Below are 25,708 nucleotides of genomic sequence, written 5' to 3'. Positions count from 1 at the left end.
GTGTTTTAGAGTATAAATTTTATGGTATTGACAAAAAAAAAGTTATAAAAACAAAACTCAAACTATAAATGAATAAAATATTTTGTGTTGTGATTTAGTTTGGCATTGAAATACAAAAATACTGCAAAATGTTATTATTTGCATTATCTATATATTTTCTACTTTTAAAATTTAATTTAAAAATGTGTAAAGCATACATTAACCGTTTTGAAAATGTGATGTGCAAAGAAAAAGATGATAGTATTGATTAGCCCGTTGAAAGAAGTCGCTTCAAACGGCTATACGACTATACGACTCGGTTTGAAAAGTCAATGAACTGAGTAACTGAAAAGACAAAAACACCCCTTGACTTTTCAAACCGAGTCGTATAGCCGTTTGAAGATGACGTACGCGACGCGAACGCTACACAAAGAATTGAGTTCTTGAAAAGCCAAATATACCCCTGAACTTTACTTTATCAGACCACAACTAAATTGTAAACTACAAGAACTGCCCTTCATCCAGTGGATTTAGTGAAATTGATAATATATATTTTTAAGTATCAATGTTAAGTGAAATTTATTTTGTTTAACTGTACACTTCTATTGTTGGTGACTGTTGGGCTTGGGTCCATATATGGGTCAGACGTAGGCTTTGTATACGAATTGGCATGTAGCTCCTTTTACTGGTAGCAAATTAGCAACATACTTAAAAATTAGTGTATCACCCTGAAAACTAAAAGTATATATGGAGATGCGAAAGATAAAAACTTCGGGATGTTAGTATTAAAGAAAATATGACTAAGACGTAAGACCAACTTCATGACAATTCCTTATGTTAATGTTGTTGGAAGCATTCTGTTCACTTGATGATTCAGAGTTCATGTTAAAAGGATTTAAAAGTTGTGCAAGTGTTTTTGATGTTATACGAGTGAGAGGAGATCTCAACTCTCAAGTATTCGAAGATATCGAGATCAAGGAAACTAGAAGCTAAGAATAAGATGGAGATTTGAAAGAATGGTCATGATGATCTCAAATTTGCCTCTAACTGTAAAGAGTTATTCTCCGTAAACTAGAAAGCCTCAGCTCTAAGTGAAGTGGAGGATTTCATTTCTTTGGCAAAAAAAGAAGAAGTTCACGTACAGATTAAGCTAGTCTTGAAAACATTCAAATAAATTATAATCTTTAAATTAAAATATACGATTATTTCTTTTGGTCAGCATAATGTTACATGATTATTGATTACTGAAGATAACAAAATGGGAAACTATAAATACAGTATAAGATAAAATATAGTAAACGTTTAAAACATAAATTAATCAAAATTACTTCCCATGCACTGTGACTAATTTCCTTAACTAAGTCCACAAATACAATGATTCACTAGTAGTCTAGAACTCATGATCACCAACAGTAACCACACCACTAACCGGACCACTACATCCAACGCCGCACCTCATTTATTGTTAAGACACAATAATAATAGAACAAAAAATAAAGAGTGAACATAAATACATAATAGTATAAAAATAGTTGAACTGGTCTAGATTAGACTACTGTACAATGCGTGGAGAGTGTCTTCTTACATAGTAGAACAATGGGCACCGTTCGAGTCTAAAGGCCTAGAGTTGCTTATATATAGCTAAACCTCCACAAGACTTTATCTTGTGGATATACGAGCCCCATCTCCTTTTACGTTTATGTGGATTTTACATTCTTTTTCGATGGTCACCGAGTCTACTGGTTTTACTGTTGCAGTTTTTAACATGTCGTGGCTATTGAGTATATAGAGATTAAGTCATGGTTCCGTATTTATGAGTTTCGCATGTGCATGCTTTTATTTTGTGGTCCGAAATTGAACTCGACTGGAGCAAGTGGTCGAGAAGCAAAAGGTAAAAATAAAATCATATCTTAATGCATTTTCTTATAGCCGTTTAAAAACAGAAAAGAAAAAAAATCTAAATTACAAATGCAACCTTTGTGGTTGATTTTTCTTCCTTTGTGCTATATGCCTTTATACATGTTTTACGAGGAAAAAAACTCCCAAGCGGGACTCCTTATCTTAGTGAGGAAGAAAATTACCAACTAGCTAGGGAAATTGAAAGAAAGGTAATGGTATACTTTACGAAAGCTCTCTTATATCTACGTTTTGAGTAATTTCCATTACGTAAGTTACTAAATTATCAGTCTAAAGAAAAATTACTATATTCATGCCGCTAATTTACAAAGGTTGAGTCTATTGTATATCTCGTCATGGCTTCAAGCAACCCTAAATGAGTCGATTTTGACCGGCGTTTTCTCTTATGTGTAGACGAACTATGGTTAAAAATATGATTACGGGTAATGACCAAGAGATTAGTCCGTAGTTAATTGAGGGCAGTATCCATGTTGGTTATATTTATAACTCTATAACCAACGAGTCTTTTGGTTTTCATTAATAATACACAAATATCAAAAAGTTTGACCATAGTAGTAGACTAGTAGGTCGTACAACAAAGAAGAATCAAGATCGGAACCAGCAAGGAAGAAGATACGGTCGGTCCATAATAAGCTAAGAGGACCAAACGTAACTCGATATCTTTTTTTCTTCTTCTTTCAATTGTATACGTTACCATATACTAAATGAAATATTTCAAAAAATTGAAAACTGAATTTGGTTGATTTGTTTGTATTATTTGATGTCGGAAAATGAAAAGAGGAAAGGAGAGATGAGCTTTGGCAACAAGGAAGCAGCCAAAGCATTAGGGCATCCGAGAGAACTAAAATCAAAGGTCGGTTCAATCGGACGGTTGGGGTTTGACCAAATGATCTCTCGGATATCTTTTGGGTCCTACGGTCTGACAGTCTTGAACCTGATTCGTCCATTCTACAACTTTATTTTTGATAAATCACAATGTTTGGCTTCAAAACAAATAATGTTACATTTACTATAGATCGGGTATAGTGTATATTCATTATATTAATCAGCTGAGCTTATTATGATCCATCATAAAATTTTCTATACATCAAACAATTTTTTACCAACACAATTGACCTAAGTTTTTTTAAGATATGCTTTAGATAAGACTCGAAGCCCGATATAATAAAGAAAAAATTAAATGAAGATATTAAAAACGATAAAAGAAAATACTAATGAAGATGGCTTTGATAGAGAAAAAGAGTAACAGCTTTATACGGAGGCTATCCTATGATAGCTTTAGACACCATCTCTGCTCAATTTGTTTTTTTTTTCTTGAACATTGAAAACCACAGTAAAATTACTGCTCAGTTTTTTCAGTTATTTACTTATTAGTTTATTTATTTATTACAATATAAAGTTAGTTCTACCAACTTATTCCACCTAGTTGTACAATAAATCTTATCTTTTTTTTTTTTGTGTGCAAATTGAAACAAATCTTATTTAAAATTAATAAAATCATGGAAAACAGTAAAAAAATATTGAAAGGGACAGAAGAAACTGAACCAAACCGGTCAAACCGGTGTCTGGCTCCAATCAAACCAATCACTATCAAAGCATTAACTAATGATCACAAGGAAGAGCACAGTTTAATTCTCTACATCGCAGTCCACGATAACATCTTTACTGGTACATGATCTGTTAACCGTTGGATCAAATCTTTTATTAAAAGACGATGCACGCGCGAGAGAGTAAAACGGGGTTTTACCCAATATAGGAGAATGTCTTTTTCACTGGACTCTTAAAAGACGTTCTTCTTCTTCTTTGCATTGGAAAACGGCGTTTTTCTTATACAACCGTCGCCGTCTAATCATACGGCCTAGTGAAATCTCCGTTAAATACCCTTAACGCCGTTACTCTTACACACTCTTAATAATAACAAACTGTCTCGTTAAGATGATGGGGAGATGTTATTAGCAGCAGAGTTTAAGTAAGTAAGACCATCATTAGTGGAGTAACCCATCAAAGTTACTCTCACATTAATTTATTATATAAATAATCATAAATTAAGTAAAGTAACTCTTAAAAAACTAATACAAAATCATCCTATTAGTAGAGAACCCCAAAGAAAATTATTCAAGCATTTAAATAATAATTTTAAAATTTATGTTTATTAATTATCAAATTTTAATTATCTAAAANTTAGACCATCATTAGTGGAGTAACCCATCAAAGTTACTCTCACATTAATTTATTATATAAATAATCATAAATTAAGTAAAGTAACTCTTAAAGAACTAATGCAAAATCATCCTATTAGTAGAGAACCCCAAAGAAAATTATTCAAGCATTTAAATAATAATTTTAAAATTTATGTTTATTAATTATCAAATTTTAATTATCTAAAAATGACAAAACAATTATTCAATATGTTTAGTTTCAATTTGTTCTTGTGGTCTAATATCAATACAACAACAAAACAAAAACAAGGATCTCCAATTAGACTTTGTTCTCCAATTTCTGGTTTTGAATACATTGTGTAGTTTGGATCTTTGGAACCCTGCAAAAGTAACCGCAAAACGCTATACTACCACAATCTGATTTGAAACAGGGGGGCTGCAGGGGAAATCACATAACACAGTCAAAGGGATATGAAACCGACACAGGATCTCAAGCAAGAAAACAAGCTGAGAAAGAGTTATATGAGACTAAAGAAGCTTACTGTTAGTTATGGTTCTAGCTCCCTTCACTCTGTGGCAATTGTTGTATATTTAATTACAAAAGAATCTTGGCTTCTACAGTTTACTTTCAACTCCAGAACCCTGCAAATTTTTTATGTTCTTCATATTAGAATATCTTGAAGCACTAGTTTGTGCAGCGTCGAAGCTTTCCTGCAGCCATCTGATCTGGGAATTGAGACCAGCATCACGCAAAGCATTCAAAGCTGAGGTGTAGAGCCTCGCATCAAGCCTGGTTCCTTCAACTTTCATGTCCTGCAACAGCCTCATTAGCTCATCGATCCAGCTGGTTTTTGAGAATACACCAACCATGACTTATACGTCCACATACGACTTAAGTGGTCTAGTACCAAATTGTGAAAAGAGCATAGCTTTCTTAAGAGGTGAGATTACCTTCACCAACCACTTGCAAACGAATAGACAATCCTCTCTCATCCAAACACTGCTCCATTCCGATCACGAACAATGCACTCACCATGTTCTCCCGATTTGAATGAGCAGCCTCTTGAATTCATCTGAGGCACAGAAATCACATAAGCGATTGTCTTCTTCTTCCGTCCCTTCATCACCTTCACATCTCCAATTCCTTCTGCCATGACCACCGTTCCATCCACCAAAGCTTCACATACAGAGTCATATGAATCGTAGCATGCCCATATGTCACCCATTGATCCTCCTCGTATGTGAAATCACTCAACTCCGACTTCGCCAACAGTACATCATCAACGTTCTGTGACGGTTCGTTTCCAATCAAAGCTTCTTCTTTTACTTCTTCTCCAACGGAAGCAACCACATCTTTGTTAATTTGACTGCAAACCAAAAAAAACATTCCAAATTAAGAATTTTAGATGAGTAAAACTAGAAACCAATTGATTTAATAGACAAACACAAGAGGAAGAGGAACGAATCAACACAATTACAAGAGGAAGAGAAACAAATCAACACAATTACAAGAGGAAGAGGAACGAATCAATACAATTAGAAGAGGAAGAGAAACGAATCAACACAATTAGAAGAGGAAGAGAAAGAAACTCTAATCGGATTAATCCGAAATCCTAACAATCAATCCGATTAATCTGAAACCCTAAAAGAAAAACATGCAATCAATCAGACATGAGAAACGAACCTTCTCTCTCCGATTCGTTAGGGTTTGCACCGGTAATTTCAATGGATTCGACGAGAATCCATTGTTTTCTCCGACTTCTTCATCAATCGCCGTTTCTCTTGCATGCGGAAACAAGAGAGAAGGGAGAGAGACAGTCGGGAAGAAAGAAAAAAAGAAATAAGAGAAAAAAAAAAACCCGGTTTTATATTTATTTTCCAACCACTCTCGTCACGCCACATATCGTTCTTGGGGTGTTGCTCGGAATGCTTCCGGCAGTAACGATTCTCGGCTAAATGGACCCATTTTGGATTTTTTATTATTTATTTGGGCCCCAAAAACAAAAGAAACCCAGTAAAAATCGATCAGTAATCATGCTCTAACAATGAAGTGATAGATAGATATATAGAGGGTGTGTGTATGTATGTATATGTTCTGAGTTCTGACATTATTTTGTCGTTGTCCGGAAGGAGGGAGGAGTACTAAAGTTTCTCTTTCATGGCGTCGGAGCTCACCCTCTAGTAATGTTGTAGACTGTCCTCTACTCTACTCTTCTCTCTCTCTCTCTCTCTCTTCTTTAAACATCTCTGCTCTGTTTTTCCTTCCAGTTCACGCTAATCGCCTGTGTCGGTCCCCCCCTTCTCTCTCTTATTTCTTAGTTCTCTCCCAACAATGGCAGAACGACTCTGTACCCTTGTTTGAAAAACTTTTGATTCTTGCTAGAAGCTTTAAAAAGGATCTGGCTTTTTACCTTAAAAAAGAAATCTGGGTTTGTTTCCTTTTTCTTTTTCTTCTGGGTTTTGTGTTGTTGCGCTTGAGTCTTGAGGAAGAAGACGAAGGATAGGGACAATGAAAGGCTTTGTTTTTGGTTTGGGGATGGTGGTTTTCATGCTTATTGGTGCTGTTTCTCCTATGAACAACGAAGGTGAAGGTTCTCTAACTCTTTCGTTTATGTCTCTTTTGTTTTTTTTTCTTCGAAAGTTTCGATTTTTGAGTGGTGTGATAAGGTTTTTAAAAGTTTGCTTTTTGTTTTTGTTTTTGTCTCTGACGAACAAACCACGAGAGAGGTTCTCTAAGTTTGACTGGGTTTTTCAGAAATTAGGGTTTAACGGTGCTTTTTAAGAACTTTAAGATGCGTCTGTTTGATTCTGAAGAGATCATTTATATAAATTTGCAACCTTTCTTTTGATTCTGAAGAGATCATATCTGTAAATCTGTGTATCTACAAACACTGTCTGTTCTTGAGAAAGCAAAAAAAAAAAACGAAAACTTTTTGATTTGTGCTTAAAAAACCTTACTTTAGTTTTCCTAGAAATTCTATGATTATGAGTTCCAGACTTGGTTTGGTTCCGAGCTCAATGACTCGATATGTGTTCTAGCTCACTTCACAGTGAAGTTTATATAACTAATCTATTGGGGTTTTAGTTTTTGGCATGTGGCTTCATATTTAACCATTTGACTATCATCATCAGTGTCAAATGATTAAATAATTCCTTTCTGATTTTTTTGTTTATTAATTATAAAAAGTTTTTGATTTTGCACAGGAAAAGCGTTGATGGCGATAAAAGCCTCATTCAGCAACGTGGCCAATATGCTTCTTGATTGGGATGATGTTCACAACAACGACTTTTGTTCTTGGAGAGGTGTCTCTTGTGATAACCTTACCCTCTCCGTTGTCTCTCTGTAAGGATCTTTTCATCTCCTTCTTTTTTAAAAAAAAAGTATTTCGTGTGTATTTGATACAGATTTTTCTGATTTGACTTTTTTTTTTGTTTCTTTCTGTTGGAAGTAATCTGTCCACTCTGAATCTTGGTGGGGAGATATCACCAGCACTTGGAGATTTGAGGAATCTGCAGTCAATGTTTGTCTTCTTCTTCTCTCTATATGTATATGTTTGAGAAGAACTATGGTGTTGAATCCTAACAAAGCTCTCGTCTTTGCTTTGCAAATGGCAGAGACTTGCAAGGAAATAAACTGGGTGGTCAAATTCCAGATGAGATTGGAAACTGTGCTTCTCTTGCTTACGTGTAGGTTTTGTTTAATGTTTGTATCTTCATGTTAATGAGAACTTAATTTATCTCCAGTGTTATATAATCAAATAACACTTCTTGCTTCAGGGATTTGTCCACCAATTTATTGTTTGGTGACATACCGTTTTCAATCTCTAAACTTAAGCAGCTGGAGTTTCTGTATGTCTTCTTTCCTTTCGCATTCGTATGTTATCTTTGCCTGTTCAGGCGTTTTTTTGCTAACTGTTTCATTCTCTTGCTAATGTAGGAACCTAAAGAATAATCAGCTCACTGGCCCAATACCAGCAACCTTAACTCAGATTCCAAACCTTAAGACCCTGTGAGTTACATTCTGATGCCATTCTATTTATGAATTAAGTTGTTGAAAACAAAAGTGATCATTTCAGTGACAATAGTTTCGTCCCTTGATTCTGCAGTGATCTTGCAAGAAACCAGCTAACTGGTGAAATACCAAGGTTACTCTATTGGAATGAAGTTTTACAGTATCTGTAAGTAGTTCATCTACTTTTTTAAGTTGTCAAGGCATCTGGAGATTTATTTTCTGATTGTGATGTATTCGAATTGCAGTGGTTTACGTGGGAATATGTTAACTGGGACATTGTCTCCTGATATGTGTCAGCTTACGGGTCTGTGGTACTTGTAAGTGGATCCAATTCAGCTCACTCTCGTGTTTTACAAATGCGTTTTTTTTACCTTGAATTTTAGCAATTTGCAAGTGAATGTTTGTTGTTTTTAGTGATGTGAGAGGCAACAACCTGACTGGAACTATTCCGGAGAGCATTGGCAATTGCACAAGCTTTGAGATCCTGTATGTGTCTTCTCCTTACGGAATGAAATATATAGCACAGAACTTGAGGATGTATGTGTACTTATTCTCTTTTGCTTTTTCAGGGATGTGTCCTATAATCAGATTACTGGTGTCATACCCTACAATATTGGTTTCCTCCAAGTAGCTACTCTGTAAGTATTTTTAAGACTCTTAAACATCTTGTCTGGTTTGTTAAAGCTATTCATATAGTAAAGCGATGATGGGTTCTCTCGCAGGTCACTTCAGGGAAACAGGTTAACCGGTGGAATTCCAGACGTGATTGGTCTGATGCAGGCTCTAGCTGTTTTGTATGTCTTGTTTCTTATCCAAATGCTTGTTTTTTAAGTCCCTTTCTTGCTCTTTTGACTAATTGAAAAACTTATCCCATGTCCAGGGATTTGAGTGACAATGAACTAACTGGGACTATCCCACCAATACTTGGGAATCTCTCATTTACCGGAAAATTGTGAGTCCAATATGTTTTCCTCACTATGTGTCATGCTTATGTTCAGATCGTCACATGTACGGATAAGTTTTTCTTTGCTTGAAAATAGGTATCTCCATGGCAATAAGCTCACCGGACCCATACCACCTGAGCTTGGCAATATGTCACGACTAAGTTATTTGTAAGATAATTTTGAAACTCAAATATCTATTCTTCTCAATACTTTTGCATATCTTTTGAAGGTTTACTGTTTCGTAGGCAACTAAATGATAATGAACTAGTGGGAACCATCCCACCTGAGCTTGGGAAGCTGGAGCAATTGTTTGAACTGTGAGTTCTTATCCTCCATTATGCTTAAATTAAGTTTTATCCTATACTTGATTGGATAAGCATGTTGATGTAACTTTACTGTGTAGGAATCTTGCAAACAACCATCTTGTAGGGCCAATTCCATCTAACATTAGTTCCTGTGCTGCCTTGAATCAATTGTAAGATATGCGATAATCTCTTTCCTAATTTATGCCTCCCTATTATCTTTTTTGCTGATTCTCTCCCTGAAAACTTATTATGCTTTTCTTGTCTTCAGCAATGTGCATGGGAACTCCCTGAGTGGATCTATACCACTTGAATTTCGGAATCTTGGAAGTTTGACTTCTCTGTAAGTTTCAAAGAGTACATAAACAATATAATTCTCTGGATTATATCAACCTGTGATCAATAATAATTTGTTCTGTAAACTGCAGGAATCTTTCCTCAAACAGTTTCAAGGGAAAAATACCTGCTGAGCTCGGCCATATTATCAATCTTGACACATTGTATGTTATTTTTTCCCTGCCTGACAGCGTTGTTCACCTATATAACAATATATGTGGACCAACTCATACAAACTTTGGTTTCAGGGATCTGTCAGGCAACAATTTCTCAGGGTCAATACCATTAACACTTGGTGATCTTGAGCATCTTCTCATCTTGTATGTTTTCATCAACCCCTAAAGTTGCATTGCTCTTTGCATTAACTCTTTCAGGTTTATTGACTTGATATTCGCTTTAATTTTCAGAAACTTGAGCAGAAATCATCTCAATGGGACATTGCCTGCAGAGTTTGGGAACCTCCGAAGCATTCAGATCATGTAAATATCGTCTTATGCTCCAATTTTTCTCCTTTATGATAAAAATCTTCCTACTTCCAATCTTTTCTCCTTCCTTCTCAGCGATGTATCATTTAATTTTCTTGCCGGTGTTATTCCAACTGAACTTGGCCAGTTGCAGAACATAAACTCTCTGTAAGTACAGCATCATTTCTCCTATCCAATTTACCGTATACTTCATATAAATCATTTTTCTTTTGCTTCTATTATGTACAGGATACTGAACAACAACAAGATTCATGGGAAAATCCCGGATCAGCTAACAAATTGCTTCAGTCTTTCTAATCTGTAAGTGTTTTGTTACAACAAGATGAGTGCTCTCAGATAGAGTGTTATGATCGTTTCTTAATCTCAAATCTTTTTCCTGATCTTTCTGTTTACATCTTAGGAACATCTCCTTCAACAACCTATCTGGAATAATCCCACCTATGAAGAACTTTTCACGTTTTGCTCCGGCCAGGTATCAACGTTGCAGTATTTTCACTTTTCTTAATCTGTCTGTTATATAATCAGTATACCAAATATACTCTTTCATTTATTATAGCTTCTTTGGAAATCCATTTCTCTGTGGGGACTGGGTTGGATCAATCTGCGGTCCATCTTTGCCCAAGTCAAAAGGTATCTTAATCCGCATTAATCCCATTGCGTTGTCTTTTACTGACATTTCTCTTAAAAAATTTCATTTGATTTTTCTTGCATTTGACAGTATTCACCAGAGCTGCTGTGATTTGTATGGTTCTCGGTTTCATTACTCTCATATGCATGATATTTATTGCGATTTATAAGTCAAGGCAGACAAAACCAATCTTGAAGGGCTCCTCAAAACAACCTGAAGGTATTGGTCTCATAATATCTCTCTTCTCTTTTGTTATTCAGTATTCACGACAGCATTATGATAAGTCTTGTATGGAATCTTCAGGGTCAACGAAGCTAGTGATTCTTCACATGGATATGGCTATTCACACGTTTGATGATATCATGAGAGTTACAGAAAACCTCAATGAGAAATACATCATTGGATACGGCGCTTCTAGCACGGTTTACAAGTGCACCTCCAAAAGTTCCCGACCTATTGCCATTAAGCGAATCTACAATCAGTATCCCAACAACTTCCGCGAGTTTGAGACAGAGCTCGAGACCATTGGGAGCATCAGACACAGAAACATAGTGAGCTTGCACGGATATGCCTTGTCTCCCTTTGGCAACCTCCTCTTCTATGACTACATGGAAAATGGATCTCTCTGGGACCTTCTTCATGGTTTGCACTTCTTCTCTTGTATCAGTTACGTAGTTCTTAAACCTGTTTTCTAGTTTGGACTGTAATGTAGTGATTGTATGAAGCAGGGCCTGGGAAGAAAGTGAAGCTTGACTGGGAAACAAGGCTGAAGATAGCAGTTGGAGCTGCGCAAGGACTTGCATATCTTCACCATGACTGCACTCCTAGGATAATCCATCGGGACATCAAGTCATCAAACATACTCCTTGATGGGAATTTTGAAGCGCGTTTGTCAGATTTTGGGATTGCCAAGAGCATACCAGCCACCAAAACTTATGCTTCAACCTACGTTCTTGGAACCATTGGCTATATTGACCCAGAGTATGCTCGAACTTCGCGTCTAAACGAGAAGTCTGATATCTACAGCTTCGGTATTGTCCTTCTTGAGCTTCTGACCGGGAAGAAGGCTGTTGATAACGAGGCCAACTTGCATCAAATGGTATGAATTTGGATTTGAATGTCATTTAATTTCACAAGTCTATTCTTGAAAACAGTGTGATATCATTTAGTTTTTTTTGCAGATTCTTTCGAAGGCAGATGACAACACAGTGATGGAAGCTGTTGATGCAGAGGTGTCAGTGACTTGCGTGGACTCAGCACACATCAAGAAGACATTTCAGCTAGCTCTTTTGTGCACCAAGCGAAACCCTTTGGAGAGACCCACAATGCAGGAGGTCGCTAGGGTGCTGCTCTCTCTTCTCCCATCTCCACCTCCTAAAAAGTTACCTTCGCCTGCGAGACTGCAGGAAGGGGAAGAAAGGCGTGAGAGCCACTCTTCAGATACAGCAACCCCACAGTGGTTTGTTCAGTTCCGTGAAGATATCTCCAAAAGTAGCTTATAAGATACTAACTTCTAGGGTTCCCTCTATTTAGTGTTTTTCTCCTTTTTCTTTTTCATTTTCTTGTATGCCAAGGCAAGAAATATCGGAGGTGGGCGGTTTTTATGTGATTTTGGGCTAGTATGAGGGGTATTTTGGAAGGGGGGAGAGAATTGAAGGCATTAAAGATAAGAACATGGGATAGGTGAAAAGTGTAGGTGAAGTTAATGGTTTTTCCAAGGAACATCTTCACGAGATCGTTAAAAGTCTTTCAATCTCTTCTTTAATGCACACATCCATTAATGCGCACTACTTCTTCTTTCACACTGTTTAATATTTTTTACATGGCGAGCTAAACACAAACGTTTGGTTACATGAAACTTCTAGTTCTACGACTAATTAAGATCATACAATGGTTTAAGACAAATTGAGTCTTGAAGAGCGAAGGTTCTTCCTTGTGAATCCTGTAACATAAAGTTAAGCTTCTATTAGTAATTGGTGGAGATGAGTTTATATGGTCAAATACTTAAGGAAGTGCAATGTTTGAATAAATTAAAAGCATCAAGTTTCTATACCTTCATAGCAATGTCTTATTTGTACAAGCACGGTATATGTCTTGGAAAAATCTCTATGTAGATGACATACAAGAGAGTAAGAGAAGCAACTAATCTAAAAGTACCGCGACTGAGTCAGTATTTGAAGTGAGACATAGCTGTAATGAATGGTAACATTGTTAATATTGGTAACCAATATGAAAGAAATTATATGCAATTTTAAAGATGATGAGCGCTTACTTTGCTGAGAGATTCAATAAAGGGTTCATATCGAAAAATTGTGTCCTTTGGAACTTCAAATTCCTTCAATGAACAAAAAAAACTCGGTCTTAGTCGGGAAATATAACTGATATTTCATCTACAGATATCACATGATCCATGAGCACATTGTAACAGTTTCAAGAACAAACTGCAGTCTGCAGTATAAGTGACTTACCCTTAGTAAATTGTTTTCATGTTTGATGTCGATTGCTTCACCGCATTTGCTTGATGTCTATCAAGAAAAGAGGAGGTTTGTGAGTTTTCATTTTCTTATTGTCCATTAATGACCTTCCATTGATTCTAGTACTAGTGGAAGGAGGAAACCTGCATCACCTTTGAGTCTAGAGGGCAAATCTTAGATTCATAAACTTGACAATTTGTCTTTGACCTACGAGATTCCTTGACTCTCCTACCCTTCCTGGAACCATGGGACTTTGAACTGCTTAATACGGGAAAGAACATTCTGAGAAGTCTTTATTTTAGTTTAAGTTCATGGAAGAGAAGAAGGACATTATAAATGGGGATTTATAAAAGGCTTATGGACTAACGTTAAAGAGTGAATAGGATCATCCGTTGGTGCATTTTTCGCCTGCAATGAGAAGCATTACTGTAGTTAGAGAGATGAGAATCAACAAACAGCTAGCACAAATGAGACTTACACTGGCAGAGCGTTCCCTTGCTCTAAGAGATGTTCTTAAATGAAATGCCTGAAACAAAAGAAAGAATGTAAAATGCTGGTATATTTATGGTTTGATAAAGAGTTTCAAATTGTCCTTTAGAAGATCTAGACCTGTAAATCTTGGGGGTGAGGCGTATTTTTTTTAGGCAAAGATGGTGAAGAAGTTTCTTGAACCTGCAAACAAAGGTTTGTGTCTGTTACTGCTTCTGAGTTGGTGGCAGTGAAAGAATCATAAAAAGAAGCAGGCACACACGCACTTTTTTATTCATAGTGGAGCTGAATTTTGCGATCTGCTCTGGTGCTGACTTAGCCTTAAACCTGAAAGAGAATCATACCAGAGATATAGTAAACATGCCATTAAAGGAACCTAAACATCTTAAGAGTCCTTACCTGTGTCTTGAAGCCCTTTGAGCAGTCTTGAGGTTAGGTTCCTTTGGAATAGTGACTTTGGACCCCTGTAAACACAACAAATATAAGATACACAAAGATGATGATACAATGAATTTTTAATCTCAACGTGTATTACCTTCCTTGGAACCTTATGTACAAAAGGAGTTTGGTCCAGCCGAGATACCTACTTCAAAAATCAACAAGAAGATTAGTTCCAAAACAAATTGAGCTGAGAATAGTGAGTTTAGATGATGTTTGAGAGCACCTTGCGCGAGAAGCCAGTTTCGAGTTTTTGCCTTTTGTTATCTTGGGTTTGAGGCATAGAGTATAAGAGAGAGGAGAACTTCTCATCCAAATTTCCTAATGATCTCTGACATCTATGTAAAATCAAATCAGTCGAAGCTAAGAGAAAACAAAAAAACAAGGCTGATGAAGAGGACTAATGTTATATACCTTGTGAGAAGCCGAACAGAGTAAGTATCGAGAGGTTGTTTGTTCTGTCTTGCCAATAAAGAAGCAGTGGGTCTCGTCAAAGTTGAGTTCTTTCGTAAAAAAGGTTTGGTTCTAGACTTGAGCGTCGCATTGGGAACAGCTTTAGCAGCTTGGTTGTAATATATGAACCCTAACAACCATAGCAAAACCTTGAGTTGCAAGAAAACAAACCTAAGACAGGAAATTGCAACATAACATGATACCGTTGTATTGATCTGAGATAGGTTTAGGGATATCTTCGTATCTGGAGCTCAACGTTAGGCTAAATGCTGAGACAAAAGACATAAACATTATCAGGAAACAGAGTCTTTTTTTTTTGTCCTCATGCACATAAAAAGAAAAGATCGTACGTGAAGGAGGATAGTTTCCAGCGGATTCAAACCAGAGCTCTGTTTCTGAATCGAGTTCCGGTTTGGAGAAGTCGTAGAATCGAGGTGCGTCGAATTCGAAATCAATATCGAATTCCTCAACGGAGATATCTTCTTGTACAAAGATATCTATTGTTTCCGGATCCATTGTCTCGGGGAAGAACATCTAAAGATCGATCTTTCAATCAGAATAAAACATCAATTCGTGATTTTGTTCTCTCTCTCTCTCTCTCCATAGATGAGCAAATTTAGATCGTCCTGTTACGAAACGACGGGGGATGTTGTTGGCTAAATATACAAAGTTAGTTTAACTAAGTAACTACTAGTATCTATATTTGTTTTAATTACTAATGATTAGTTTTCAAGTAAGCATTATTGTTTTTTTATTTATATATACTATGAATTTCCAAGTGCATAGTTTTTTTTACCTTTTAGACATTTTTTTTTTCATGTGAAAGAGGAATCATTTACAAGCTTTTTGCAGAAAGTAAAGAAACAATTATTTGTTTTTGAAGATCCAATTTTTTTTTTTTTTGTTTTTAAACACATTTGATTGACCATCTTTAGAAAATACATCCACTGCGAAAAAAAAATGATGTTGTAAAAAAAAACATGTACATATCCAAACAAAAACATTGCAAACGGTTAGAAATTTCTTAATCCATCAATAAACTAAATTCAAAGCCCTAAGCTTCTCGTGCCTCCATTCATTGTTAATTTTTGCTATAAACTCTTCTACCCTCGTTCTCAGATCATCATCTCCTTCCTCCTCTTCAACCTCTGCCTCTTTGTTCTCATCCTCATCCTCATCCTCATCACTATCATCATCATCATCATCATCATCATCATCACTATCATCATCAGCATAGCAATGGCTGATTTCTATGTCCTCTTCTTCGTCAGAACTTGAGTCATCGATCAACGGCTCATCTTGTGCACATGGAACAGCAGCAGCTATAGTCATAGCTTCATCATCATGATCATGAGAAGCAATGTAGCACATATCGTAGCTGACAGGGGTAACAAACGTGGGATCTTGTGAACCCATCGAACCAGGTTTTGATGAACCGGTGAAGATCATGACAATAATGAGGTTGCAGAAACAGAACATGAGAAGCGAATTCGAAGTGGCTTCTCCAATCAATTCAAACGCTATGTCCAACATCTTTGCAGCCTAAGGAAAAAAGAGAAATTAGAAAATATTGAGAAATATAGAAGAAGAAGAAGAAGAAGAAGTTGGTAGTTAATTCTGTTTTGTGATAGAACAGAGCTTTTGGCGGTATTTTATAAAGAGGGAAAAGTGTGTGCGAGAAGTTTTAATGACATGAGAAGCTTTGTGGCAATGAGAGGTGTGGATAGAAAGCTTTGTTAGATAGACATAAAGTAGAAATGAGTGTTGGGGTCGTTGAAATATATCTATTCTATAAAGTGAAGCTTCAATGTAATATTCCAAACCTGTTTAAATTAATAATTTTTGTAGCTAGTGAAGTTACTTGGCAACTGTTCATCCATCATGTGAGCAACTTTTATTTGTTTATCCTGTAAACAAATAAAATTAAACCAAAAGGCTTTCTTGGGCATTGTACTGTCACATGGATATTAGCATCATGTACATGTCATCCATTACCATCATCCTCGTTTAGGCTTTCCAAGTCAGGCAGAAGGTTCTCTGAAATTGGATAATTACTAAACCATCTAATTAAGAAGAAGTGTGCTCTTTTTTACTTCCGGGTACATAGAATGAAATTTCGGTGAAAACTACGTACTTGATGATTTTTCTATATTAACCACATTACCTAATCGTTATCTTAATTTTCCTTAGACTATAAATTATTTCATTAGCATATACTTAGAACTTTATAGCCCATATTATGCATGACATAATCCATCTCATATAATATACTATAGTCAAAAGTCATAAAATTTTTTTTTGGACCAAGCGAAGAAATGAGAGATTTATCATAAATTAATCGAGGGTACTTTTCAATTTTTAGGTAGATATAAATACCATTTATGAAAATTTTCTCATAAAATTTTCCTTGCATGTAATGAAGAAAACCAAAGCTCTAATCTACAAACATAATTTCGGCTACTTTTCATTTAAACTGAAAGCAAAAGTATAATTTCTCTCCTAATTAAAAAAAAAAAAAGTATAATTTCTCTCCTAAATGACTTTTTTTTTTTGTCAACAATGACTGTTCTTAATAGGCTTCACGAAGAAAACCTTAATTACAGTAATTACAGTGATTAGTGTAACACATTTTTTTCTTTAAACTTCTAATCATATTTTAAATTGTTTTATGGGTGAATTACTCAAATTTATTTCTTGTTTTATAGCTAGATATTCAATGCTAATCTACCTAAGCAAAAAAAAGTAGTTTGATAGTTTCATCAATTTAATAACCGGATAGTTCAAACTCGCATCGACCAACCACCGTAGAGAATACCATTTATATGGCCGTTTAGGCCGAGTTTTAGAATAAATGTAGTTTACAATAATAAAATATTAGAAAAGAAAAATTTGTTAAGGATAAAGTTTTAACATGTGGCAAAAATGCATTGGTCAGATATGTTCTTAAAACAGTAAAAATTAAGATACATAAAGAAAATGGAGGGCAAAATTAATATTTAATTAATATTTTCGTCACTATAAAAACAATACTTGACAATAGTAATCTTCTCATAACTAGAAAAATTTAGAATAAGGCTAACAAATTACTCAAACTTTATACAAAACTTATTCTATGAGCTTTCGTGTGGTTGAAACATCGTCTAGAGTGCCCCAAAATGATAACCAAGCAGGAGAGAAAAAAGTGTTTTAGTCCAATATGAACTTGAGCTAGGCTTCACCACTTATATGGCCGCCTATACCGAGTTTTAGAATAAATGTATTAGGTATAAATTGAAATAATAAAATACTATTAGAAAAGAAATTTTTGTTAAGCATAAAGTTTTAACATGTGGCAAAAATGCATTGGTCAAATATATTCTTAAAACATTAAAATCAAGATACATAAAGAAGATGAAGGGCAAAATTGATATTTAATTAATATTCTCGTCACTATAAAAGCAACACTCGACAGTAGTCTTCTAATAACTAGAAGAAATCTAGAATAAAGCTTAACAAATTACTCAAACTTTACTACAAAATTTACTCCATGAGCTTTCATGTGGTTGAAACGTCGTCTGGAATACCCCAAAGTGATAACCAAGTAGGAGAGAAGAAAAGTGTTTTAGTCCAATACGAACTTGAGCCAGGCTTCACCATTCATATGCGTCATAATATTGATCCTGCTACCGATCCTCAGAAGCTCAAACAGTTACAAGATCTACCTTCATATTGATATATATATATATATATATATACATATATATGTATGAAATCCCAATTGTCTTTAATACGTTTTTGTATGTAATTATATGTAGGATAATTGCAAACCGTGTTTCGGCTCATAAGTCAAGGTGGAAGAAGCTTCAATATGTTAAAACTCTAGTAAAGGGATCCATGGAGCTCCAAGTATACATATATATATATATATACATCTTCTTAATTAATTTCACATATATACTATTAGTACTACTTCATAATTCTTGTGTATATGCAGATGGCGGTGAATGTGATGCGTGCGAAAGTAAAGATAGCGATTGAAGAGAAGCAACGTCTAGAAAATGAAAAAAAACAGCTAAAGGAGGCTATCTCTGCTCGACTTCAAGATTATCTCAACAACGACGGTACATTAATTATATACATGACAATTAATTATAATTATATATTAAGAATTTCATATTAACAATATTATGATGCTAATTAATAGGTATTACTAACATGTATAAAGCGGAGATACAAAGGTTGAAGAAGAGCATGGCTCCGCCCACCAGTAGTACTTAGTTGATTTGAAAAACTCCTCTCTCATTTCTTCGATTTGGTTCATTAAGAATTGTTGCTTTTCGTCTCTTTTGTTGTTTGTAATTTCATTTGTTTCAGTTTTTCAGTCATCAAAAACATGTCAAATCAGTATGCATTTGTTTCGAGTATTAATTTCAGTTTGAATTATCTATTTCCTGTCAATATATTTCTTAATTATGAAAACTAATTAAAACATAAAAATAAGTGCAAAGTTTTTTTTTTGGTCAACAATGAGTGCAAAATTAATGAACAAAAACTTAAACAAAAATATTAACGTACTAGTGATTTATCATTTTTTATTGATGTAGAAAATGCCAACTTTGAGTTCAAATATATTTAAAACATAATTAGCAAAGAGGTTAAACAAACGGTTATATAATGATTCACGTTTTTGAACTAGTATTTTTTAAAAAATTATATATATATATTTAAAGCTGACATAAAAAATTAAGTAAACAGTTAAGTAAAATATGCAGGTACAAATATAATTTCCAAAAAGTACTCCAACTTTTAGCAAAATAGTAAAGGTATATGCATATGTTATTTGACCTTATTTTGTTCTGTATGTCGAATTTAAATTTATTGAATTCAAAATTATCATTTTCCTACAGTTCCAATTTCTAATTAATTATTTTTCTTTTTTTTGTCGTATTTGCTTCATGATTTTTTCATGCACAAAAAAAAAACGTTATCATAAGTGTCAAAAACATTTATTGGTGTAGAAAAATGTCAATTTTGGATTCAAAATATTTAAAACCAATTCAACAGAAAGAAAAAAAAGCTAAGCAAACAGTAATATAATGATTGACATGCATACACATATTCGTTGTAGTTTTTATTGGTGTAGGAAAGTCCTAATTTTAAATTTATTAGATTTAAAGCTGACAAACAAAATAAAAAAACGGTTAAACAAAATATGTATATCCCCTATATAATAAAATAGAAGTACACAACTTTTTTTTGTGTAAACTATATAATATGAGTTATAAGATTAGTTATTTGATAGGTTATAGGTTATATGAGTTTTAACCATTAGTCAAATCTCGATTTCAGATCCTCTTAAAAAGGATATTCCAAAAAAATAAAATAAAATCTGCACAGAATATTTTGTTAACCATATATAGACAACAAAATCTCAAAAATTAATCACTTTTTTGCGGATTAAGAGTGATGTTCGATAATACTAGCAACAAAATCTCAAAAAAAAAATTCAAGTTCTCATATTTAGCAGATGATTTTATTGCATAATGTTTTATTCACAATAATTTTTAAAAACAATCACATAAATAAAATGAATTTCAATCTGTGCTCTACCACGTGTCCTAATCTAGTACATTTATAATTTCCATAAAATACGTTAACTTTTAGCAAAATAGAAGATTTATATGCATTGCTTATTTTATCTTATTTGAATTTGTATGTACATTTTAGATTTATTGAATTCAAAATTGGCGTTTTCAAACACTTCCAATTTCTATTATTTTTTTTTTAATTTTAGAGTTATATCTGCTTTATGTAATTATGTTTTCCCAAACACACGAAAAATAAGAACTTTTTTTATAAAAACATATTAGTAAATCATGAGAAAATGTATTCGAATTGTCTTAGACCATCTCCACTCCAACAACCCTCCTAAATTACTCAAACATTAAATAAATATATAATTAATACTAAACTAATTAAAGTAACCCTAAGAAAACTTAAGAAAAATCATCATTTCACTAGAGAACTCCAAGAAGGTTGCTCAATCATTTAAATAATTAATTTTTTTTTTATTTATGTTTATGAATTATCAAACTTTAATAATCTAAAATGACAAATTTTTTTTTTTATATTACATAAAATAGAAAATATTTTTAAAATTTTTTATATTACATAAAATAGAAAACAATAAAATTTTACAAAATTTGAAATATTAAACATATTTTACAAAATTTGGAATAGTAAACATATTTTACAAAATTCGAAATATTAAACATATTAAACAAAATTCGAAATAAATTGTGCGGTTGCACCAAATTTTACAAAATTTGAAATATTAAATATATTAAACAAAATTTGAAATAAGATTTATTGCGCATAGTTGTATTAACCTGCATCTAAGTGCCCAGCTTCTTGTATGCGAGTTCTCTCTGTCACTTGTGCCAATATACTAGGAGTAGATAAAACAGGTCTATTATTAATAACGGGGCCAGAAAAGTGTCACTCCTACCTAAAAAAATATGGGAAAAATGTCATTAAAATCATGAACTTTCAAATTTTGGCCATTTAAATCATGAACTTTGTTGTAGGCCATTTAAAACATCAACTTGTGTTATTTAGCTTTTTTAAACATGAAGTTTCGTTGACCAAGCCAAAAAAGACATGACGTTAAATCCGATAATTGACCAACTAACAGACGTTACTATGCCGTTAGTCACTCCGTTATTGACAAAACGACGTCGTTTTAATGGAAGTTTAAATTTGAAAAATGTCATTTAAATCATGAACTTTTAAATATAGGCCATTTAAACCATGAACTTGTAAATCTATTTCATTTAAACAATGAAATTTCAAATTTATATCATTTAAACCATGAACAACCTGAAAATTTTGGTTATCGAAGCAAACCAAAGAGAGAAAGCCTAACCGTTCGGCGCAATTGATTTGGATAATCAGATTTTGGTTCGGTTTTGGTTTGGTAATCGGACCGATTGGTTTATTAGAAACCGCAGAAGTATATAAGCCTAACCAGCTAAACCGTTTAACCTACTTTAGTTTCTCTCTTCTTTTTTCGACTCTGCCACATGATGCGATTATAAGAAAAATAAAAAAGAACATCAATTCATCCTTCTTTTTCGATCTTTGTCATGTAATTTGGGGCTTTTTTTTTTTGTCTTGAGACTTTTTCATTTATTAGAACACTACACTAGAGTTTGAAGGATTGATCAGCTTGTTTTAAGACACTACACTAGAGTTTGAAGGATTGATCGCCTTTTTCATGTATTATAGTTTAAATGACATTAATTTGAAATTTCATGGTTTAAATGAAATAAATTTACAATTTCATGGTTTTAATGACATAGATTTACAAGTTCATGGTTTAAATGGCCTATATTTAAAAGTTTATGGTTTAAATGACATTTTTCGAATTAAAATTTCTATTAAAACGACACCGTTTTGTCAGTAACGGAGTGATTAACGGCACAATAACATCTGTTAGTTGGTCAATTATCAGATTTAACGTCATGTCTTTTTTGGCTTGGTCAACGAAACTTCATGTTTAAAAAAATTAAACAACAAAAGTTGATGTTTTAAATGGCCTACAACAAAGTTCATGATTTAAATGACCAAAATTTGAAAGTTCATAATTTTAATGACATTTTTCCCAAAAAAATATTGTCATTTAATAAAAAATAAAAAATAATACTTGTCGTTTGTATAATGGGCCGGGCCTATTATTAACGGGGCCAGAACAGAGTGAGTCCAGGGATATAAATATTTGTTGTTTTTATAAAATATAGCTCAACTTCTTGTCGTTTTTAAGGCGTGGCCGTGACAACAAGATTCTGCAGACAAGAACTACTACTACATGATTAAGGTTTCAAAACACAAATTTTGTCTAAATATTGATCCAAACAAAACCCAGAAAAAGGAAAAAAATAATCTTTAGACTTCAATTTGCAGAGAGAAAGAGAGACAAGAGATGATACATTACATTACTGTGCAATTGATATATATATCTACACTTCGGTGGATATGATCTCCAGTTCCGCCCACCACGCCGGAGATCGACTCGGCAACGCAGCTTCCGCAGTTATTCCGGTGATATCTCTCAGCTTAACCACCACTTCTTTCATTTCCATCTTCTGATTCAAACACTCTCTAACCACTTCCCACATCTTCTCCATCACCTCCTCCTCCTGAAAGCTTTCCAAAGTCGGGTCTGCAACAGGATTGGTTTCGTCGTGGAGCAAAGAATCCGGATCCGGGATCTTTCCGGTGATGATCTCCTGCAGAAGGGTGGCGAAGCTAACAACGTTGGTCATGGGTTCAACTGAAGTAGTGCTGAGGAATGTAAAGTCTGAGACTTTAGCTGCGTAATCTGTTGCCAAGTTGACTGAAGAGGAGTTGAGGTTGGTGTGTGAGATGGGTTTAGGGTTTAGATTGTGCATATGTTCTACACAGTAAGCAATTCCCATTACGATTCTCATTCTCATTGGCCAATCCAACTGCTCTGCGTCTTGGTCTGCATCAGATTATTAAATTTAGTTGAAAAAGGAGATGGGGATGAGTTTATTGAAGAAGTTGCATTTACTACTCACCGTGCAGATGCTCGAAGAGGGATCCGTTAGGAGCGTATTCGAAAACTAGCATTCTGTTGAAGGGTTCATCTTCATGGCAGTATCCGATTACATTGAGGAAGTTCTTGTGGTTCACTTGAGATAACCTCTGTATCTGCATTGTTGGATTGTATGTGTGTTTAAAGAAGAGTAGAAATAAAACTAGAGTGTAGAAGGAGGTTTCTGATGTTACCTTCTCTTGGAACTGTGTTTCGTGATCCACTGACCAGTCTTGGAGGGAACCAGATGCGACTGCTAGAACGGCGATTTCAGAACCGGTGGAGAGAGTGCCTTTGTAAATGGTTGCGTCTGAGGATGTGGAGCCTATGATGTTACTGAAATCTTCACAGGCAGCTTCTAGTTCTGATAGCTTCAGCTTAGGAATATCTTCATAAGTCAATGATACACTAAACTCAGTATCACCAGTCTCTGCTATGTTAATGAATTAGAGTAAAGGGGAACAGTGATGAATACCTGTAATCACAACATCTTGAAGCTGGCCACTGCTCCCAGTTGCCCCCCATGGCTTTATCATTTTTACCTTTTGGTTCCAGAGAAGAAAGAAGATCACCAATACAACCATGACGCCAACTACACCTACTAGCACTCCAACTATTATGTAAGTCTTATGAGATCTCTTATTGTTGCCATCATGAGGCACACCTGAAAGCTGAGGGGGTGGAGACTGAGCTGGTGGAGGGAATACTGGAGGCGGGTTTGGGGTATTGGCTTGGATTTCAGTAGGAGGGTTTGCACGTTTCATCCGCGGAGGGGCTTGGGATGCAGTAGGAGGGGGAAGGAAGGAAGGAAAATTTATGGGGACTTCCTCTTCCTCCGTAGGCGATGGTGAAGGAGAAGGTAACGGGGGAACTGCATCAAAGCCACCAGGGGGAGGTATCTGAAGAAGCCTGCGACCGAAGAGAAATGGTTGGCCAAAGTTGTTGTCACACAAATCCAAGGTCTCAAGCTCCTGCAATTCTGTTACCTCCTCAGGTACTATCCCGGAAAATGAATTGTTTCTAAGAATACTGCAAACAAAGAACAAGGTAGTTGTAGATGCTATACGTATCTATTGTGTAGTTTTGAGGAGTGTTGAAAACGATGTTTCTACTTACAGGGATTTCAAGTGAGTTAAGTTTCCGAGTTCTGGTGCAATTGTTCCTTGTAGGGAGAGATCTCGTAAATTTCTACGTTATTAAGACATCAAATTTGGAAGAAAAGTGAGATTTAGAAGAGGAACTTATCTCTTATGAAGGATTGATTTGGAGTATGACTTACAAGATGACAACTCTTCCATCATGTGAACAGACAACACCGGACCAAGAACAATGAGAAAGCTCTCCCCAATTCATCAGAGCTCCAAACGGGTCTCTTTCTATTCTCTCTTTGAATTTCATTAGCGCCATTGCTGCAAAAGACTCAGAGTTGATCCATACCAGTCAATAGTTGAATAGACTCAGAAAGAAAGAAAGATGAAACAAAAGGTTATGTACCATCTGTGCTGAAACAGAGACCAAAGGTGAGATTGTGAGGAAGAAAGAAGAGGAAGATGATGGAGAATGTTGGTCGGAGTAGTCTCCACCGTTGATCGGAACTCATCCTTTTGGATTTTTTTGTTGGAGCAGTTCAAGTCGTCGTCAAGAAAAGAAGACAAATCAATGGCTGCTCCTTTTTATATCCCACCTTCTTCATTTTCTTTTGTTTCTTTTGATTTGTTGTTATTTTGAGCAACAAAACAATTATGACGTTTCTCCCTTTTCTTGTATATATAAAAAAATTTTAAACCATGGAAATATTTTACAAGTTGGAAAAATGTAAAATACAACTTTAGTTTAGATAAACACCATTTGCAACGCACGATCAAGTCTTCCCCTCTACAAATTGACCCAGTAAACCTTGACTTTGGTTTTTTCTTTTCTTTTCATGAGCAACAATAAAATGTTTGAAGGAACCAATCCGTACACAATCGTTACTGTATGCCATTTTGAACAGTTCTATTCTAACTTGAAATCTTACCTGTAAAAAGTTCACTCATTTTGGTCAAGGTATACATTTTTGGGAAGGAATGGAGCCCATTTACAATGTAATTCTTGAGTGTAAAGCCAAAAGTGGGCGTACAAACAATCCTATCTGTTACTCTCTAGTCTCTACCTTCCGGTCTGATCTAACCAAAAATATACACCAACCACTTCTTCCTCGTCTCAGCTTAATCATCATCATTGCTACTTTAATATAATACTGATGTGAAGCTACGCTGTTACCCAACTATTGGTTTGCTAAAGATTTCTTCTCAAAAAAGAAAGGCACTCTTCTTCCAATTGCTACGTAGAGGAGAGTGATTACCGTGAGATGGCACGGAGCAAGATGCAGTGGATCTGTGAGAAGTTAAGGCGTGTAGAGGGGCAAGTGTTCCAGCATTTGGTCATAAGATATCTGAGAACTTGAGGGCACTCCTTTGGGATCTCTGGTCTTAGCCCGCACGCTGCAATCCCAAC

At 34.9% G+C, this 25,708-nt stretch overlaps 6 protein-coding genes across 8 annotated transcripts in view; 2 read left to right on the top strand and 4 right to left on the bottom strand.

Moving 5' to 3' along the window:
* On the top strand, positions 6,121-12,549 carry LOC104768921 (LRR receptor-like serine/threonine-protein kinase ERL2). 2 transcript variants are annotated; one of them, XM_010493020.2, is made up of 27 exons: positions 6,123-6,640; positions 7,260-7,398; positions 7,505-7,576; positions 7,671-7,742; positions 7,833-7,904; positions 7,993-8,064; positions 8,162-8,233; positions 8,313-8,384; positions 8,482-8,553; positions 8,637-8,705; positions 8,790-8,861; positions 8,948-9,019; positions 9,108-9,179; positions 9,257-9,328; positions 9,415-9,486; positions 9,585-9,656; positions 9,742-9,813; positions 9,898-9,969; positions 10,057-10,128; positions 10,210-10,281; positions 10,363-10,434; positions 10,535-10,606; positions 10,691-10,764; positions 10,853-10,981; positions 11,066-11,404; positions 11,491-11,861; positions 11,944-12,549. In XM_010493020.2, exons 1-27 carry the CDS (start codon positions 6,565-6,567, stop codon positions 12,262-12,264), a joined length of 2,886 nt encoding a protein of 961 aa, XP_010491322.1. In that variant the 5' UTR covers positions 6,123-6,564; the 3' UTR covers positions 12,265-12,549. The 2 variants fall into 2 exon arrangements, with proteins under 2 accessions (XP_019097235.1, XP_010491322.1); XM_019241690.1 differs by having other exon boundaries at positions 6,121-6,640; positions 10,853-11,404.
* On the bottom strand, positions 13,090-15,150 carry LOC104772149. The gene is made up of 13 exons (XM_019241758.1): positions 14,967-15,150; positions 14,820-14,885; positions 14,578-14,746; positions 14,390-14,501; positions 14,261-14,308; positions 14,125-14,189; positions 13,992-14,052; positions 13,846-13,908; positions 13,715-13,762; positions 13,604-13,644; positions 13,380-13,494; positions 13,231-13,287; positions 13,090-13,152 (listed from the first exon to the last, which is right to left on the bottom strand). Exons 1-13 carry the CDS (start codon positions 15,148-15,150, stop codon positions 13,090-13,092), a joined length of 1,092 nt encoding a protein of 363 aa, XP_019097303.1.
* Positions 15,516-16,332, bottom strand: LOC109131333 (nonsense-mediated mRNA decay protein 2-like). Its single transcript, XM_019242182.1, has one exon. It carries the CDS (start codon positions 16,147-16,149, stop codon positions 15,649-15,651), a length of 501 nt encoding a protein of 166 aa, XP_019097727.1. The 5' UTR covers positions 16,150-16,332; the 3' UTR covers positions 15,516-15,648.
* Positions 18,099-19,041, top strand: LOC104768920 (basic leucine zipper 19-like). The gene is made up of 4 exons (XM_010493019.1): positions 18,099-18,303; positions 18,411-18,501; positions 18,590-18,716; positions 18,800-19,041. Exons 1-4 carry the CDS (start codon positions 18,143-18,145, stop codon positions 18,871-18,873), a joined length of 453 nt encoding a protein of 150 aa, XP_010491321.1. The 5' UTR covers positions 18,099-18,142; the 3' UTR covers positions 18,874-19,041.
* On the bottom strand, positions 22,444-24,932 carry LOC104768919 (protein MALE DISCOVERER 1-like). 2 transcript variants are annotated; one of them, XM_010493018.1, is made up of 7 exons: positions 24,707-24,932; positions 24,492-24,621; positions 24,329-24,400; positions 23,688-24,241; positions 23,407-23,600; positions 23,196-23,328; positions 22,444-23,119 (listed from the first exon to the last, which is right to left on the bottom strand). In XM_010493018.1, the coding sequence occupies exons 1-7, from the start codon at positions 24,810-24,812 to the stop codon at positions 22,614-22,616; spliced, it is 1,695 nt and encodes a 564-aa protein (XP_010491320.1). In that variant the 5' UTR covers positions 24,813-24,932; the 3' UTR covers positions 22,444-22,613. The 2 variants fall into 2 exon arrangements, with proteins under 2 accessions (XP_010491320.1, XP_010491319.1); XM_010493017.1 differs by having other exon boundaries at positions 23,196-23,600.
* Positions 25,024-25,708, bottom strand: part of LOC104768918 — a 4,103-nt gene continuing 3,418 nt past the window's right edge. The window contains exon 4 of the mRNA XM_019242236.1: positions 25,024-25,663. Within this exon, the coding sequence (XP_019097781.1) occupies positions 25,553-25,663 (111 nt within the window). The 3' untranslated portion in view covers positions 25,024-25,552. The remainder of the gene's footprint in view (positions 25,664-25,708) is intronic.

This window comes from Camelina sativa, chromosome 20 (genome assembly GCF_000633955.1).
Source record: "Camelina sativa cultivar DH55 chromosome 20, Cs, whole genome shotgun sequence".
Lineage (NCBI taxonomy): Eukaryota > Viridiplantae > Streptophyta > Magnoliopsida > Brassicales > Brassicaceae > Camelina > Camelina sativa.
This window is presented reverse-complemented; position numbering and strand designations above follow the sequence as displayed.

Bases quoted from the DNA above. Each gene is read 5' to 3' on its own strand.
- LOC104768920 (XM_010493019.1), top strand. From the start codon at position 18,143: ATGAGCTTTCATGTGGTTGAAACGTCGTCTGGAATACCCCAAAGTGAT. The intron at 18,502-18,589 runs GTATACATATAT...GTGTATATGCAG, and splicing joins AGGGATCCATGGAGCTCCAA to ATGGCGGTGAATGTGATGCG. The intron at 18,717-18,799 runs GTACATTAATTA...GCTAATTAATAG, and splicing joins AGATTATCTCAACAACGACG to GTATTACTAACATGTATAAA.
- LOC104768919 (XM_010493017.1), bottom strand. From the start codon at position 24,812: ATGAGTTCCGATCAACGGTGGAGACTACTCCGACCAACATTCTCCATC. The intron at 24,622-24,706 runs GTACATAACCTT...AGTCTTTTGCAG, and splicing joins TCTCTGTTTCAGCACAGATG to CAATGGCGCTAATGAAATTC. The intron at 24,242-24,328 runs GTAAGTAGAAAC...CTTTGTTTGCAG, and splicing joins TTAACTCACTTGAAATCCCT to TATTCTTAGAAACAATTCAT.
- LOC104772149 (XM_019241758.1), bottom strand. From the start codon at position 15,150: ATGTTCTTCCCCGAGACAATGGATCCGGAAACAATAGATATCTTTGTA. The intron at 14,053-14,124 runs GTAAGGACTCTT...ATTCTCTTTCAG, and splicing joins CAAAGGGCTTCAAGACACAG to GTTTAAGGCTAAGTCAGCAC. The intron at 13,645-13,714 runs GTAAGTCTCATT...TTCTCATTGCAG, and splicing joins CAAGGGAACGCTCTGCCAGT to GCGAAAAATGCACCAACGGA.
- LOC104768921 (XM_019241690.1), top strand. From the start codon at position 6,565: ATGAAAGGCTTTGTTTTTGGTTTGGGGATGGTGGTTTTCATGCTTATT. The intron at 9,180-9,256 runs GTAAGATAATTT...ACTGTTTCGTAG, and splicing joins ATGTCACGACTAAGTTATTT to GCAACTAAATGATAATGAAC. The intron at 10,129-10,209 runs GTAAATATCGTC...CTTCCTTCTCAG, and splicing joins CTCCGAAGCATTCAGATCAT to CGATGTATCATTTAATTTTC.
- LOC109131333 (XM_019242182.1), bottom strand. From the start codon at position 16,149: ATGTTGGACATAGCGTTTGAATTGATTGGAGAAGCCACTTCGAATTCG.